Source organism: Gadus morhua, chromosome 23 (genome assembly GCF_902167405.1).
Source record: "Gadus morhua chromosome 23, gadMor3.0, whole genome shotgun sequence".
Taxonomy (NCBI): domain Eukaryota; kingdom Metazoa; phylum Chordata; class Actinopteri; order Gadiformes; family Gadidae; genus Gadus; species Gadus morhua.
Genome location: NC_044070.1, coordinates 8,037,403 through 8,053,883, shown reverse-complemented (window position 1 = coordinate 8,053,883; position 16,481 = coordinate 8,037,403). Strand labels below are relative to the sequence as shown.

Sequence of the window (16,481 nt, the reverse complement as noted above, 5' to 3'; positions counted from 1 at the left end):
CCTATAAAAAACTAACTTGACGGGAGAATGTGCGCAGCCCTAAGCAAACTTTGACCCATGCGTACGCATGGTTTGGAGGAAAATGAGAATTGGAAACACAGACGGTGTGGTGGTGAACTGAAGTCAGACTGAAGAAATGTAGAGTGAGAAGAACGATTATGCTTTTTTGCTTTTTCAGTCCTTCTGCCATTGTTTCCGACAAGACATAATACTCAACCCAGTCTCACGGAAATATGTGACACTGTCACGTCACGTCATTTAATCTAGGCTATTCATTCGTATGGGACAAGTAATTTCAATTTTTTCGTGCCAAAAGCACAAATTTCAAACTCATTCGAAAAAGAAGAGATGAAGGAGCTACCTTTATTTCCGTTGCGGTTTGCCTACAGAGCAGTGCACCTGCATTAATCTGTGAATTGTCACAATTTCTGAGAATCAAAGGTGAAAGTAGAAACGGGTGGCCAAAAGCTGTCATATTGTCAGAGATTTGTGCTTTTGGCATGGAAAAATTTAAATTACGTGTCCCAGATCACGAATGAATAGATTGAATTACGTGATAGTGTCACGTATTTCCATGAGACTGGGTTGTAATGAACGTGAAGCTGATTCAGCTGCGCACACCTGAAGGCACTCTGTGATTTATAAAGCGAAGATTGCTTAGAGGTGTGCGCACGCAGGGTTTTATAAGTCTGAATATTTTTTGGCGCACGCAAAACTTGGCTTTCGGGCGCACGTACACTTTTAGTTACAATCCCACTCACAGTTTTATAAATGAGACCCCAGAAGTTTTTTAAGACATGTAAAAGCTTCAAAATTCACGAGTGGGGAATTCACTGATGTATCTTATGTCGTTGAACAAAACGTGTAAATCTCTTAAGCTGGTCTTAACCACAGACCTTATTTCAGCCATCTAACCAAAAACCCATTAAAAAAAACCGTTATTTTATTTTATTTGCTTTTAGTTTTCTTGGTTGTTATTTAGAAAAAAAAAAAAAAAAAGTGAAAGTGAAAAGTTTAAAGTGAAAAGGTATTTCACTTTAAACATGATACGGCAAATACTTTTGAAACGATTTTATTTACAAATATTACATTTACATGCACAGAATAACACTCAGATTTTGCCCTTTTAGTCCAACTTATTGATTAATTCGGCCTCTTCCATTAAAACATTTTAGTACGATAGTATGATAAGTATGCGTTAGCCGCTGGCTGCTGGCCACTGGCTGCGGCTGGCTGCTGGTTCTGGCAGACTGACCGACTAGGTCGCGACCATAAAAGCGTTTTGGCAGCAAATAAGTCTCAACCAGAGGTATGGCTGAATGATAGACCAAAGCAGCCAGTCACAGTCACCATGGCTGCTGTAAAAAGCAGCTGTAGCTGGCTGCTTTCAGTCGCAACCAAAAACCTATGTTATCAGTTAACATCTCATTGAACAGAATAAATATATGTGTGTCAGTATGGTAAAAACATAGACGTAAATAAAATAATATATTGGTTAGATATATATATATAGGCCACGATAGCCATGTTTATTATAATTAGTAATACAGTCATGGATTAATTGTATGACAGTTTACAGTTGTTTTGTCATCTGTGTTGATGTGGCCACTGATACAATTGGCCACTCCTACATAATGAGCATTTCAATGCCTTACAAATCAGTCCGTCGTCTGCTCAGAGAGGTTGGAGAGAGGTCTGTGAGTGTTACCGGCCAGCTGGCTAGCTAACTTATGGAGCTTCTACACTCCGAAAACGTTGACGTACATTTTTAATGTGCCACCAATTCGTTTTTTATCCTGAAGAATGTGGAGGGAGAGTGAGGGAGGGAGGGAGGGAGGGTTTTGGGGATGCTTTACTGTATGATTGTATGATGATACAAATTGTCTTTGTTAAAATAAAGGAGAAAGTATTGTTTAAAAATACATATATATATATCACTTCAAACGTGAACACATGAGTGTTGGGGATAGCAACCCTATGAGAAGTAAGAATCACAACAGACTTGGCAAAAGGGAAAACTCTGAAACGCTATGGTTTACGTGTGTGTGTGTGTGTGTGTGTGTGTGTGTGTGTGTGTGTGTGTGTGTGTGTGTGTGTGTGTGTGTGTGTGTGTGTGTGTGTGTGTGTGTGTGTGTGTGTGTGTGTGTGTGCGCGCGTGCGTGGCAGCGTGCGTGCGTCTGTCTGTCTGTCTGTCTGAGTGAGTGAGTGAGTGAGTGTTTGTATGTGTGCGTGTGTGTTTACCTGCCTGATTGTGTGTGAGTAAGGAGCAGAAGGACAGAAGAATATAACAAATATTTTTAAAAGCAGAAGGTGAAAGAAGAAGAAACTTTGTATCTTTCTTTGTGGTCTAAAAGGTTGATTATACAGGCCCAGAAGTTACCAGGCTTCTGTTCCTTCTGCGAATCATGGTGTGAAGTGGAAGGAAGTCTTTCAATGCTGTTTGGTTTCTGTTGAGGTCACTGCATAAACTGGAACCAAAGACTAGAAGTCAGAGCAGCTTCCTCCTCTACACTAACTTGTATTGCTATGGTTAATGAATCTTATTTATAGAGTTTTGCTTGCATGTCGTTTTTAATTGTTTATTTGTTTCTTCATTCTGGTGTGTTTAAATATCTCCCAGAACAACATAGTGAGAGAGGAGAGGACTCACTATGAATAGATCAGCAGAAAGATGATTTCTAGCTTTCTTTCTATCAGTACCAGGTTGGTTCATTTACATCGTTAACATATAACTGTTTCAATAACATGACAACCAAGCAACTAGAACGAGGAGAGGGTGAAACCACAGCATGTTGAAGATGGAATAGTAGTAAACAGAACAGATCACCATCTAGAACGCTGTGTTTGGTTAACAGACCGCGAGAACAGAGAACGGTCCACTATATATGTTTCAGTCATTGTAAAATACCACTTTGTTGCAGATTGTAGACAGCCTCTTGAATTGATGGTACTGTTCTTTAGATATCAATACTTTCCTGGTTGCTAGACGATCTTGAACGATATACATCATTGGGTTAGATTAGTTAATTTTCGACTTTTTGAAAAGAGTTAAATGTCGAAAGCTACTGTTTTACCCCTATTTATTCTATTAATGATGATTTAGACATGAATTCTGCTGCAATGTTAGAACTCAGATTCAATGATAAGGTAGACACTGCATGCCATCTCCTTAGCTCTCTCATGCTCTCCTCTCCTTCTACTCGTCTCTACTCCTCTCTTTTCCTTCTGTCTTACCACTATTCCCTCTTCCTCTCCATGTCTCCAATCCTTTCCTCTCCTCGACCTCCTCTAGAATTATTATTTTTTTTTTTTAATTCATGCAAAATGCATGCACACTTAATAAACTCAATTTACTTTGCAATACGGTCACTCTTTTACATGCCATTAGTCTATATGCAGTTGTTAGATTGCATATAACATGTTTGCATTTTTGGCAACCTCTGTGCAACACAACCCAACCACTCACCCCCCCCCCCCCCCGGTCCGTGAAACTATTTGGAGAATCATGCCGGTCCTTGATGCGGAAAAGGTTGGGGACCCCTGGTCTAGCTGGTGACCCTCCCTACATCTGGTTCAGGAATGGAGACAATGTAGGACAGGGAGTGAACTACAGGGCCTACATTCAGTCTGGAGACAGCCTCTCATGTGCTGTTGAAGGATATGAACTCCGCTCTCCTTTAGTGTGTAAGTCCCCTCCACCGTACTCTATGATACCAGATGTAATGGACCCTTTAGGGTACAGAACTACATGTTACCATGAACTAGTGCAGAGCCCGTTCAAAGCGAGCCTCTGCTGAACTGGCCGATCGCTTGGCCTCCTGTATTGCTGCTAGCAGCTTTATCCAACGTCACTCCTTTAAAATACTTCACCCTCGACACGGCACTTCCTGTGTAACACGAAAAGAGAAGTTGATAAAGGGCATGCAGACATACAGAGACACTTCTAGTTATTGTTAGACTAATATAACGGTTGTGTATCCAGCATCCAAGTACAGTGACCAAGTGAACTGCAGAGCCCTGAAGCCCCGCCCCACTGCTGCACAGTTTAGTTCAAAGTGTGTTAATGTTGAACGTGTCGTGTGTCCAAATAAGTCAACACTGCACATCCTCAGCTCTCAGCAATACGCACGGCAAGTGTGAAGTAGATCAGATGAACAGTCCTAGAGATATACAGAGGTCATACTTACATATCAGAACAGAACAGTCCTAGAGATATACATATTCTGCTAAATGCCCTAAATGTAAATATATATTTAAACATACATACATACATACATACATACATACATACATACATACATACATACATACATACATACATTATACATACATTATACATACATACAAACACACACACACACACACACACACACACACACACACACACACACACACACACACACACACACACACACACACACATACATACATACATACATACATACATACATACATACATACATACATACATACATACATACATACATAGCCTAAATACATTCCTCACACTTCCGGTATTAATGAATATGATTAATGAAATGTAACTTTTAACAGACGCTCCAAAGACCCCCTCAGTGACCGTGAGTCCCTCTGGTGAAATAGAGGAGGGCAGTAGAGTGACTCTGAGCTGCAGCAGTGATGCCAACCCAGCAGCTGAGTACACCTGTTTCAAGGACAACCAACCTCTGCTCTGGGGACCAAGTCAACCTCATACCTTCCCCTCAGTCCGCCCTGAAGACAGAGGAACGTACCGCTGTCACGCAAGGAACCGATATGGACAACTGAGCTCTAACTCGCTGAGCTGAGCTGCAGCAGTGATGCCAACCCAGTAGCTACCTACACCTGGTTCAGGGTTACTAGAGCTTATCCCTCCAGAGAGATGAAGGAAGGAGAACAGCTCGTCTTTAGCTACGTCCTGTCTTCAGAATCTGGACAGTATCGCTGTGAAGCTACGAATAAGCGGGGGAAAAAATCAGTCACCTACTCTATTAATGTCAATTGTGAGTAAACACAACACAAAATATAATGATCTTAAGCGTGTCAACATTAACTATCAACCCAAACTCCTCCACTTTGAGATTTTCATTATCTTTAATGAATATAATGATTCTGATGCTGCTTTTACATGTTTCTTTGCGTCTCCAGATGGGCCTAAACACACATCTGTGTATTGAAGTCCCATTTTAAATAATTTCTATATCTGGTATTTAAAATGTAGAGATGATATATTAATGTATTACTGCACGCCAGTGATGACACACTTATCATGCTGGTATATCAGTTGCTGCTAAACACGGTTTCATAACTTTAGGATGAAAATTGTTATTTTGTATTCATGACAGACGCTCCAAAGACCCCCTCAGTGACCGTGAGTCCCTCTGGTGAAATAGAGGAGGGCAGTTCAGTGACTCTGAGCTGCAGCAGTGATGCCAACCCAGCAGCTGAGTACACCTGGTTCAAGCAACATGAAGACTCAGTGAAAGCATCAGGACAGAACTACATCATCACTAATATCACATCTGAGCTTGGAGGAAACTATTACTGCCAAGCGCATAATGCAATCGGACATCATAACTCCACATTTCTGTTAATTAAAGGTAATTGGTCATTTTGAAAAACACACACACACACACACCTTCAACACAGGCACAGGCACACAGTTAAACATTGGGCTATTTATGTTGTAGTTTGTATTCAGGGTTTGAAATCGACATCACCATCATGGACAACAACAGTAGCTGTGAGAGGCATTGTTGTCTTACTGGCCACCGTACTACTCCTTGTCTTCCTCTGGATGAGGTGATATATTCTCTCTTTCTTGTTTCACATTCCTTCACTTCTCCTGTTGCTTCTTCATCTCTCTGTTCTCTTCTCCAGAAGAACGAGGGCCTCCGGTAAAGCATGTGGACAGGGAGGAAGGCCAGATACTGTGGAGGAGGTGAGACACAGGAGGCCATTTATTACTAACCCATCCTTTACTAAGACAAACAGAATGAATTCCTTTGCGTATCACTGAATAGCACACGCGTTCCACTAGTTGTACGTGTAACACAGTTTGAGAACCAATGGCATAGAGCATCATTTATAGATTTTATGATTGTATCGGGTAAATGTCAGGCGTTTTAAACATTGGCATTAGAGATCACAAGCTAAGCTATTTTCTTTCGTGCATCAAATCCTATATGTGCATTATGTGTTTTATGAAGCGTTCCACAAAAGTGTGATTTATTCGCACATGGAGGGAGCAGGATTGGTCAGGTGAACTAAATTGTGACGATGTAGATATAGCATGGGTTATCTTCAAATATTTTTTGGTTAGTTCTTGATACATTAACTCCTTTGATACAAAATTATTAAAAACAGAATACAGCTACATGGATTACAAGCGATATTTTAGATATTTAAAAAGGTGCAAGATTAACGATCAGTAAAAAACCTTAGAAATCGGGCAAGCTGAAACCAAGCGTGCTTTTAAAAAAATGCAGTTCATGAACATTTTTGTGAGCCCCAAAGATTAAGGAAAGTGTTGAAGCAATTGAACTTCAAGATGATCTATTTAAACAACGATAAAATAGATTAACGTCAGTTTAAACACTGATCGCATTTCATCTCATCACTTCAACACTTCACTACTGTGGCTATGCCCTTGTTCCAGAGTTGGCTTTTAGCTCTGGAAATAATGGTCCCTCTATCTTTGGGAGTTTAGACCAGGACAGCAAGTCAGCACATACAGTCTGGTTCAAGAAGAAACATTACACAGACACTTGTCTCATTCAACTTGTTTATTATGATATAAAGATGGAAAGCATCAGAGAAAATTACACTGGAATGGTCCTGTTAGATCGACTCAAAGCTTTTGATACAGGAGACAACACCATTTTGTTAATGAACGTAAAATGTTCATGGCAAAGGGACACATCAATAGAGAGGTTTAAATGGTATTTAACGGATAGATGATGGTGGGCCAGGTCAGAGGGATTGTATCAGTGGCCAGATAGTTGACTTGTGGGGTCCCCCTGGGATAAATCCTTGGCCCTGTTTTGTATTTGATTCATGTCAATGTTATGATAGGGCAGTTGACTGCAAGTTGCTTCTTTATGCGGAAGCCTTACTGGTAACAGGTAAGGATTCAGTAAGATTCAGGATACACTAGAGAAGGAACTGGCCTCTACAGCTGTCTCTACATCGTGGTATAACAGAATCCATTTAGTTTGGCCTGAAGCACAAGTTAAAGGAACTTGCAAGAGTGAGATCCTGGAAGAAGTAGCATCACATCCAAACCTAATGTCCCTTATCTTGGAGCGACAATCAACAAATGATTATCTGGTGACCTGGTTAGCATTCTTCTGTTGCCACTCTAAATCATTTAATTAAGTGTTCGAGAACTATTGCTTATAGCCTTTATTCAGTGCCATAATGATTGTGCATGCCAAGCCTGGTACACTGGTTTATCACAGAAACTAAAAAATGTAATGCAGGTTATGCAAAACAATGTAATCAGATACATCTTAAATGCCTTTCCAAGAACACAAATGGGATCCCAGGAGTTTAAACTTGGCAGTCTCTTCCAGTGGCACATCATGTGAACTAGCTGAAGCTAAACCATATGTATGATATTATTAATAGAACAGCTCCTGGTTGCTTGCTGTGCCATATTGCCATGGTGCATCAGCAACATGGTCAGGTCATCTGTGCTTTTCCACTGATAGATTTCAGTGGAATTCATTATCATTGTCTCAGATTTAAGAGTGAAGACATGACAAAGGGATGTTTGCTATGAAGCATGGTGGGACTAAAAGGCCCCACCAAATGTCTCTTAATGAACCAGAAACACATGACCTTCAGGACTGTGTTCAGGAAGTGTGAAGTGTTTTTTTAAATGTTCTCTTCTGTCCTCACTCTCCATCAGCTACTTCCTGCTCCTGTGTATGAAAATGTCTCAGCTCTGACCAATCGCTTGGCTCCTGCAGCACAGAGAGAACCAATAGAAGAGCAGGATGGCCACCACTGTGCCATCATCCACACCTCTCTCTCAGAGAACCAGTAAGTAACTCACTGATTGGCTGGCTCCTTTGTCCAATCAGATCACACAGATGAGGTCCTTTACTCTGTGGTCAACATAGACTCTATGTTTTGTAACTTAATGGATCTGCTTTACAGGGAGACTGAAGTTCATATCTCCTCTGTTTTCTTTCAGGGACGAGGACCAGACGGAGATGGGAGGAACCGCAGAGTAAGCACTGTCAAATAAACACCCCAGAGTGTGAACCAGTACCGGCAGCAGGATTTAAATAGTGTTACTGAGTATAGTGTCTGATTCATCCAGTTGAAACAGGACAATAGGATGGCTGATTGTTTGCTGAACATCCTAAGGCTGTTTTCTACTGTTTTCCACTTCTCTATCATAAATATGGGATCTTTGCATTGTATTAATGGTATTTATTTGAGTATGGTTATCCTGTGATTTTCATTACCATTATTGCGCTACATTAATCAATTGTATATATATTAATCAATCAACGTGAAAATTAAAGTATCCAATCTCATTGGATCTTTGACCTTACGTGATGCTCACATTAACAAAAAAATGTTTTCCATGCCTCATTCTGATATTTTTTGATTTCAACGTTTTTTTAATAAATGACTACTTTTAATGGGTTGACTCCATCTATTGTCACGTTCTCCTGAAGTAGGTCTAGTCGTAACACACACTTCTACATTAAGTAGATGTTTAGATATGAGATTTCAATAGGTTTAGGCACTATTTAGAATCCTATAATGTGGGCCTTTGAAGCCCTTTGAGACTGTATCTGTGATTAAGAGCAATACAATACGTTATACTCAGGTCCCACCATCACTGTGAAAAGATGTCTGTTTAGTAAGATAAGGGATCCTTCATTTTTAGTAATCAAGCAAATAACGATCCATAGAACAAATGTGGTACAAAAATCGGATAATAATAAGCCCAACTTTTTATTTATATTTTTCATGACTTGGTAATTTGATAAATTGTATCTGATTTTTTCCCAACAATATCATAACTGATTCGGAAAGCACTCGTGCTCCAGCTCTTCTGGTTGTTTACTGCAGGTATTTTCAGTGTTTTTTTTTAATGTGGAGAGAGGGAGAGATGGAGGGAGGGATGGAGGATGGTTTTACTGTATGATTGTCCGATGATGGAAGTTGTCTGTGAAAAAATAAAGAAAGAAACGATTGTTAAAAGAAAGATTATCATTCACTGAGCAACACATGAGTGTTGTTCTCTAGAGTTGTGCTGTCCCACATCCTGGGGATAGCAACCCTCTGAGAAGTAAGACTCAAGTAACCAGATATGACACACTATTGTGTGTGTGTGTGTGTGTGTGTGTGTGTGTGTGTGTGTGTGTGTGTGTGTGTGTGTGTGTGTGTGTCAACAGACCATTTCCTGGTCTGTTGACCAGGAAATGGCCAACAGACCTCAAATGACTAATGAACCCTAACGGAAATATTAAGTGGACCTTTAGCAGACCGTATTCTAGTGGTCTGTTTAACCATACGTTCTAGAGGGTGATTCTTTAATGTTATATTAATTATTCTTCTATCTACATCATGCTGTGGTTTCACCCTCTCCTCGTTCCAGTTGCTTGGTCGTCTTGTTATTGAAACAGTTCAACTAAATATTAACAATTTAAATGAACCAACCTGGTACTGACAGAAGGAAAGCTAGAAATCCTCTTGCTGCTGACCTTAAATCCATAGTGAGCCCTCTTTTCTCTCACTCTGTTGTTCTGGGAGGTATTTGAACACTCCTGAAGGTAGAAAATAAAATAAAATTGGTCGTCTTGATAGATGAATAATTAATATAACATTAAAGAATCACCCTAGAACGTATGGTTAAACAGACCACTAGAATACGGTCTGCTAAAGGTCCACTTAATATTTCCGTTAGGGTTCATTAGTCATTTGAGGTCTGTTGGCCATTTCCTGGTTGCGAGACAATCCTGAACTATTCACATCATCAGAGGGTTAATTTAGTTACTTTTCTGCTTTTTGAAAAAACATAAAAGTCAAAAGCTACTGTTTTCCTCCCATTTATTCATTTAAAAAGGAGCAGGCTTATGTTCCTTTTTCTGCAAATCATGGTGTGAAGAGGAAGGAAGTCTTTCAATATTTTGTGGTGCCTTTTCAGCTAACTGCATGATGAACTGGAACCACAGACTAGATGTCAGACCAGCTTTCTGCTCTACAGTAAGAATTTTTATTTTCTTAACTTTATTTCAATGCTTAACAAATGTAATTCATAAAGTAAACAGCATTTTAAAAAGTGTTAAAAACTGATGTATTTCTCATAGTATGAACTATTTTATTTTATTTTCTACCTTCAGGAGTGTTCAAATACCTCCCAGAACAACAGAGTGAGAGAAAAGAGGGCTCACTATGGATTTAAGGTCAGCAGCAAGAGGATTTCTAGCTTTCCTTCTGTCTGTACCAGGTTGGTTCATTTAAATTGTTAATATTTAGTTGAACTGTTTCAATAACAAGACGACCAAGCAACTGGAACGAGGAGAGGGTGAAACCACAGCATGATGTAGATAGAAGAATAATTAATATAACATTAAAGAATCACCCTCTAGAACGTATGGTTAAACAGACCACTAGAATAAGGTCTGCTAAAGGTCCACTTAATATTTCCGTTAGGGTTCATTAGTCATTTGAGGTCTGTTGGCCATTTCCTGGTTGCGAGACAATCCTGAACTATTCACATCATCAGAGGGTTAATTTAGTTACTTTTCTGCTTTTTGAAAAAACATAAAAGTCAAAAGCTACTGTTTTCCTCCCATTTATTCTATTAATGATGATTAAGACATGGAATCTGCTGCAATGTTAGAATTATGATCCAGTAATAGTTAAGACACTGCATGCCATCTCCTCGCCTCACTTCTGCTCTCCTCTCCTCGCCTCTCTGCTATTCTCTATTTTTCTCCTATTCTCTCCTCCTCCTTGTCTCTACTCCTATATGTTCCCTGTCTCCACTCTTCTTCCCACCATACTTGTCTCCTCTGCACTATTCCCACTTCCTCTCCTTGACTCCTCTCCTCACCTCCTCTCCTCTACATTCCTTGTCTTCACATCTAAGTAATTACAAAGCTTTTAGTCACATTGCTCCAACAGAAGCACTACAGGGCCGAGGCCTATGGCCACTAAACACAGTACCCTACACTACCATAATACATTAAAGGTCCCATGGCATGCTACTTTATGGGTGCTTTAATATAGATATTAGTGAGCCCCAAACACAGTATTTGAAGACGTTCCCGACATGCAGCCGTGAGGCAGAGTTACAGCCACAACGAGCCAGTCGCACATTGAGCTTTCCCCAAACGCGCTGTTTTGGTGTCTGTAGCTTTAATGCAAGGAGGAGGAGAGAGGCGGGTCAAGGAGGAAGGTGGGGGTGTGGCCCTGAGCCGCTTGCGGCCACGGTACCATGCGCTCTGCTTACAGTGGATGTATCGCAATGGCGAGGCGCACACAGCGTGTTCTGTGATATTCTAGAACACTCCGGGTGCTCCGGTGGGTTTCCTGAAGCTCTATATCTGAAGCTCTACAGTATATCTTTATATTATACATAGATATATATCATATAATATATATTATCACGACCAAAAGCTGTGCGCCTCCAGACGGTATTATGAATCTCAAACGACTGCGTCGGGTTCTGTGACGTCTCTGGTTCTTCCATGTCCACATCAATCTGAAGCAGACTGAACCACGACATGGAGGAGAAAGGGATTGTTGCCCACGATTGATTCCCGCTTGAGCCCCTCTTCTCGCTGCCGAGGGACCACCGTTTCGGCAGCGGGTAGCGCTTAGGCACCACCGCCTCCTGCAGCGGGCAGCGCCGAGGCGTTGGTCCCTCGGCAGCAGGCAGCGGGGAGCGGGAAGCGGGGCTCGAGCGGGAGACAATCGCTGGCCACAATCCCTTTCTCCTCCATGTCGGGGTACTTCAGGGAGTCAAATCCAAAGTTCCTTTCCCCCAATTCCTTCTCAACCATGGCTGAGATAACCCCCACTACAGTCTCGTTGTGGAAATACCAGAGATGGCAAAGAACCAAAATGTTTTGCGCCATAACACCAACAGCAGAACGGTAATCCAAATAACAAAGAAGTGTACAACACTTGCGTTACAGTGTGTGTAATCACACACACACACACATGTGGCGCTCAAAAGGTCGTGTCTCATCGTGCCTAATTCTCTGGGCTTGCAAGGCAGAGAAGGGGGAGGTGGCTTCTCCCCTCATGACGACATACGGGGAAAAGGCGGAGCAGAATGCCTAGTGCTCATTTTACACCCAACAAAATTACTAGCTACTGGGGTAATTTTGCCTACCCGACATAGGTAGGCTAGGGGAACTCATATTAATGGTAGAATACCTCAGAAAGTGAAATTTTCACGCCATGAGATCTTTAACTGTTAGTGTGCGTTACTCAGTTAGTGTAGTGTAATATATTATGCATTGCAGGGGGGGGGGGGGGTATCTGTAGTTTCCATCCACCAGCCTCCATCTCTTTATGTATCTTCTGATCTGTTCATCAGGTGAACCTCTGTGTCTTGTTCATTCTCAATGAGATGTGTTTGTTTTTTCACAGTGCTTCAGGGTAATGATGAATGGACGGTTACTTACTCATCTAGTAATGTCTGTGCTTTAAGAGGAGCAATGGTTGAAATCAACTGCACCTATGAATACCCTGACGACGTACAGTACCGCCCTACCACAGTCACAACACTGTGGTTTACTAAAGAAGACAACCATCAGCCTGTTGATCTGGAACACGATACAGACTCTACAGGTCGTGTTAAATCCAGCTGTGGAGAGGTCAGCTGTTCCGGGTCCAGATGTCATGAAATATGTACCCTGAGAATCAAAGACCTGAGACAGAGTGACTCTGCTGTCTACAAGTTTAGGTTTACAACAAACCAACCAGGTGGGGAATATACTGGTGACCCTGGAGTGACGTTATCTGTAACAGGTAAACTTGGATTACCAATGGGTGTACATGTGTGTAGTGTGTTGTTGTTATTTGTGTGTTTCTGTGTGTGTGTGTGTGTGTGTGTGTGTGTGTGTGTGTGTGTGTGTGTGTGTGTTTGTGTCTGTGTGTGTTAGTGGGTTCTAGAAGGTTTGTGTTACATGTTACCTTAAATATCTTTTATAATTGTCGTACACCCAGACCTCCAGGTGAAGGTGTCCTTTCCTGACCCTACCAATCCTACCGGGGCAGAGCTGGAGTGTCACAGTATGTGTGGTCTAGCTGGTGACCCTCCCTACATCTGGTTCAGGAATGGACAGAATGTAGGACAGGGAGTGAACTACAGCCCCTCCATTCAGTCTGAAGAAAGCTATTCATGTGCTGTTGAAGGATATGAACATCTCCACTCTCCTTTAGTGTGTAAGTCCCCTCCACCTTACACGGACATGATACCAGATGTAATGGACCCTTAAGGGTACAGAACTACATGTTACCATGAACTAGTGCAGAGCTCGTTCAAAACGAGCCTCTGCAGGACGGGCCGATCGCTTGGCCTCCTGTATTGCTGCTAGCAGCTTTATCGAACGTCACTCCTTTAAAGATCCCATGCCATGCTATTTATGGATGCTTTAATATAGGTATTAGTGGGCTACAAACACAGTATTCAAAGACGTCCCCGAAATTCAGCCGTGGTGCAGAGTTACAGCCACTCCAAACCAGTCGCACATTGAGCTTCCCCCAAACGCGCTGTTTCGGTGGGCGTGTCAAGGCAGGTCAAGGAGGGGGGCGGGGGTGTGGCCCTGAGCAGCTTGTAGCCACAGTACAAGGCGCTCTTGTTACGGTGGGCGTGTCAAGGCAGGTCAAGGAGGGGGGTGGGGGTGTGGCCCTGAGCAGCTTGTAGCCACAGTACCATGCGCTCGCCGCTCTGTTGACGGTGGATGTATCGCAATGGCTCGTAGAAACCCATATTATACATAGATATCTATATAATATAATATAATATATGATGTATATTATCACCTGGCCCTGCATGCGCTCTGTTTACGGTGGATGTATCGCAATGGCTCTTATAAACCCATATTATACATAGATATCTATATCATATAATCTATAATATATATTATCACCTGGCCCTGAGCAGCTTGTAGCCACGGTACCATGCGCTCTGTTTACGGTGGATGTATCGCAATGGCTCTTAGAAACCCATTTTATACATAGATATCTATGTCATAATATATATTATCACGGCCAAAAGCTGTGTGAGCCTCCAGACGATCAAACGACCGCGTCTTCTTCAGATTGATGTGGAAGTGGAAGAACCAGAGACGTCGGAGAACCCGACGAAGTCCTTTGCGATTCATTATATCGTATGCACACAGGTTTTGGCCGTGATAATATGTATTATTTGATATAGATATCTATGTATTATATGATATTATTTAGATGTAGAGCCCCAGGACTGTAACGCTGCTGGAGTTGTTATTAGGATCTAAACAACACGTCGGACTCTCGTCTCTGGTATTTCTACAACGAGACTCGTAGTGGGGGTTATCTCAGCCATGGTTGAGAATGAATTGGGGGAAAGGAACTTTGGCTTTGACTCCCTGAAGTAGGCCTACATGAACCACGACATGGAGGAGAAGGGGATTGTTGGCCGCGAATGTATCCCGCTTGAGCCCTGCTTCCCGCCGCCTCGGCAGCGGTCAGCGCTAATCCCCGCCTCCTGAAGCGGTGGTCCATCGGCAGCGAGGCTCCGGCGGGAGACGACCGCGGTCAACAATCCCTTTCTCCTCCATGTTGTGGTTCATGCCTACTTCAGGGAGTCAAAGCCAATGTTCCTTTCCCCCAATTCATTCTCAACCATGGCTGAGATAACCCCCACTACGAGTCTCGTTGTAGAAATACCAGAGACGAGAGTCCGACGTGTTATGCGCCATCACACCAACAGCAGAACGGTTATCCAAATAACAAGGAAGTGTACAACACTTGCGTTACAGTCCTGGAGCTCTATATCTAAATAATATCATATAATACATAGATATCTATATCAAATAATACATATTATCACGGCCAAAAGCTGTGTGCACGTCCAGACGATATAATGAATCACAAAGGACTTCGTCGGGTTCTCCGACGTCTCTGGTTCTTCCACTTCCACTTCCACATCAATCTGTAGTAGACAGAACCGCGCGCTGCCTGCTGCCTGCTGCCTGCTGCCGGCGCAAGGCACCACCGCCCGGCTGCCCGCTGCCGGGCGGTGGTGCTTCGCGGCGGTGGTGCCTCGCGCCGCGGCAACCGGCGGCAGGCAGCATGTCGCAGTTCATGTACTTCGATGTCGTTCTGCCATTGCATTCAAAATTCTGTAACTAGCCTGTTACTACGAACTAAGCAACTACCATACACGTATTAGCATTTAGCACTAGCTCAATCACGACTCCTTCAGAATTCTTGTGGGTGGTTACGAACCAACCAAGTGGGCAGGGCCATGAATAATAGTTTGACAACGCTACGTCACAGTGTCACCTTATCCAGATTGGCTCATTTCTTCTGCCTTTTTCCTTTCATTGCCTATTGCATTCAGCAGACACACTGCATAGATTTCAAACTTACCACAGCTCACAAACTTATTCAGACCTGTAGTGGACATTATGGACACAATTCCCCATACTGTGTGTTACATTTATTTCCCTTGATATATATTCCCTTATTAGGGGTCCAAGCCAACAGGTTGGATCCCTATTGTTTTTGTAAGGATTATTATTATTATTATTCTTACCCCCCTAAAAGTGGGCCCACACCCCAAACCGTAAATGGTGCCGACACGCAAATTGCATGACTAGGTCCAGATCTGTTCGGACTAAGCAGACGACAAAATCCAGACCTGCCGGCCACTAGGTGGCGCTATAACAAGAAAATCGCGTTTGGGGCTATAACTCCCACACCGAACCTCCCACATTCAAAACCTTGAACACACAGATTCACTGGAGTCTGATGCATCTTTTGGCATAGGCCACGCCCATTTGCGTCTATAATTTTTTTTCGCAAAATCGCGAAAACCGCAAAACTGTTTTTTCCCAACTCCGCCCACATTTCTTGACCAATCGACACCAAACTTTGCACACGACATCGTCAGACGCACACGAAAAGAAAAACTATATACTTTTTTGATCCGACCTTCGACTACGAAACGGTAGCGTTTTGAATATTGCTTTATTAGCTACGTTTTACGTCGATACGCAAAAATTCAGAAAATACCAAAATTAGACATCGGATCAAGTCCAAATTTTAGACACATGTCGGTGCTACCCTTAATGGCGTTCAATAAAGAATTCAGAATATTTCGCCATTAGGGGGCGCAATAAACGAGGAAATTGTATATCTTCTAATTGGCCAAAGGAATGTTCTTCAAACTCAAGGGAAACCATCAAGGGGCAAACCCGAATCTATATAGAAAATATGGCCAAGAATTATTAATG

The 16,481-nt window shown here is 42.2% G+C and overlaps 2 protein-coding genes and 1 long non-coding RNA gene across 3 annotated transcripts in view; 2 read left to right on the top strand and 1 right to left on the bottom strand.

Moving 5' to 3' along the window:
* The window catches only part of LOC115537650 (uncharacterized), a 60,531-nt gene that overhangs the window by 34,006 nt on the left and 10,044 nt on the right, over positions 1-16,481 (top strand). The window contains exon 13 of the mRNA XM_030349694.1: positions 13,207-13,425. Within this exon, the coding sequence (XP_030205554.1) occupies positions 13,207-13,425 (219 nt within the window). The remainder of the gene's footprint in view (positions 1-13,206; positions 13,426-16,481) is intronic.
* LOC115536926 (carcinoembryonic antigen-related cell adhesion molecule 6-like) lies at positions 5,321-8,638 on the top strand. Its single transcript, XM_030348423.1, has 5 exons — positions 5,321-5,597; positions 5,688-5,799; positions 5,878-5,938; positions 7,910-8,043; positions 8,198-8,638. Exons 1-5 carry the CDS (start codon positions 5,336-5,338, stop codon positions 8,235-8,237), a joined length of 609 nt encoding a protein of 202 aa, XP_030204283.1. The 5' UTR covers positions 5,321-5,335; the 3' UTR covers positions 8,238-8,638.
* On the bottom strand, positions 8,955-9,871 carry LOC115536936 (uncharacterized). Its single transcript, XR_003974746.1, has 2 exons — positions 9,682-9,871; positions 8,955-9,187 (listed from the first exon to the last, which is right to left on the bottom strand). It is a non-coding gene; the product is annotated as an uncharacterized LOC115536936 (long non-coding RNA).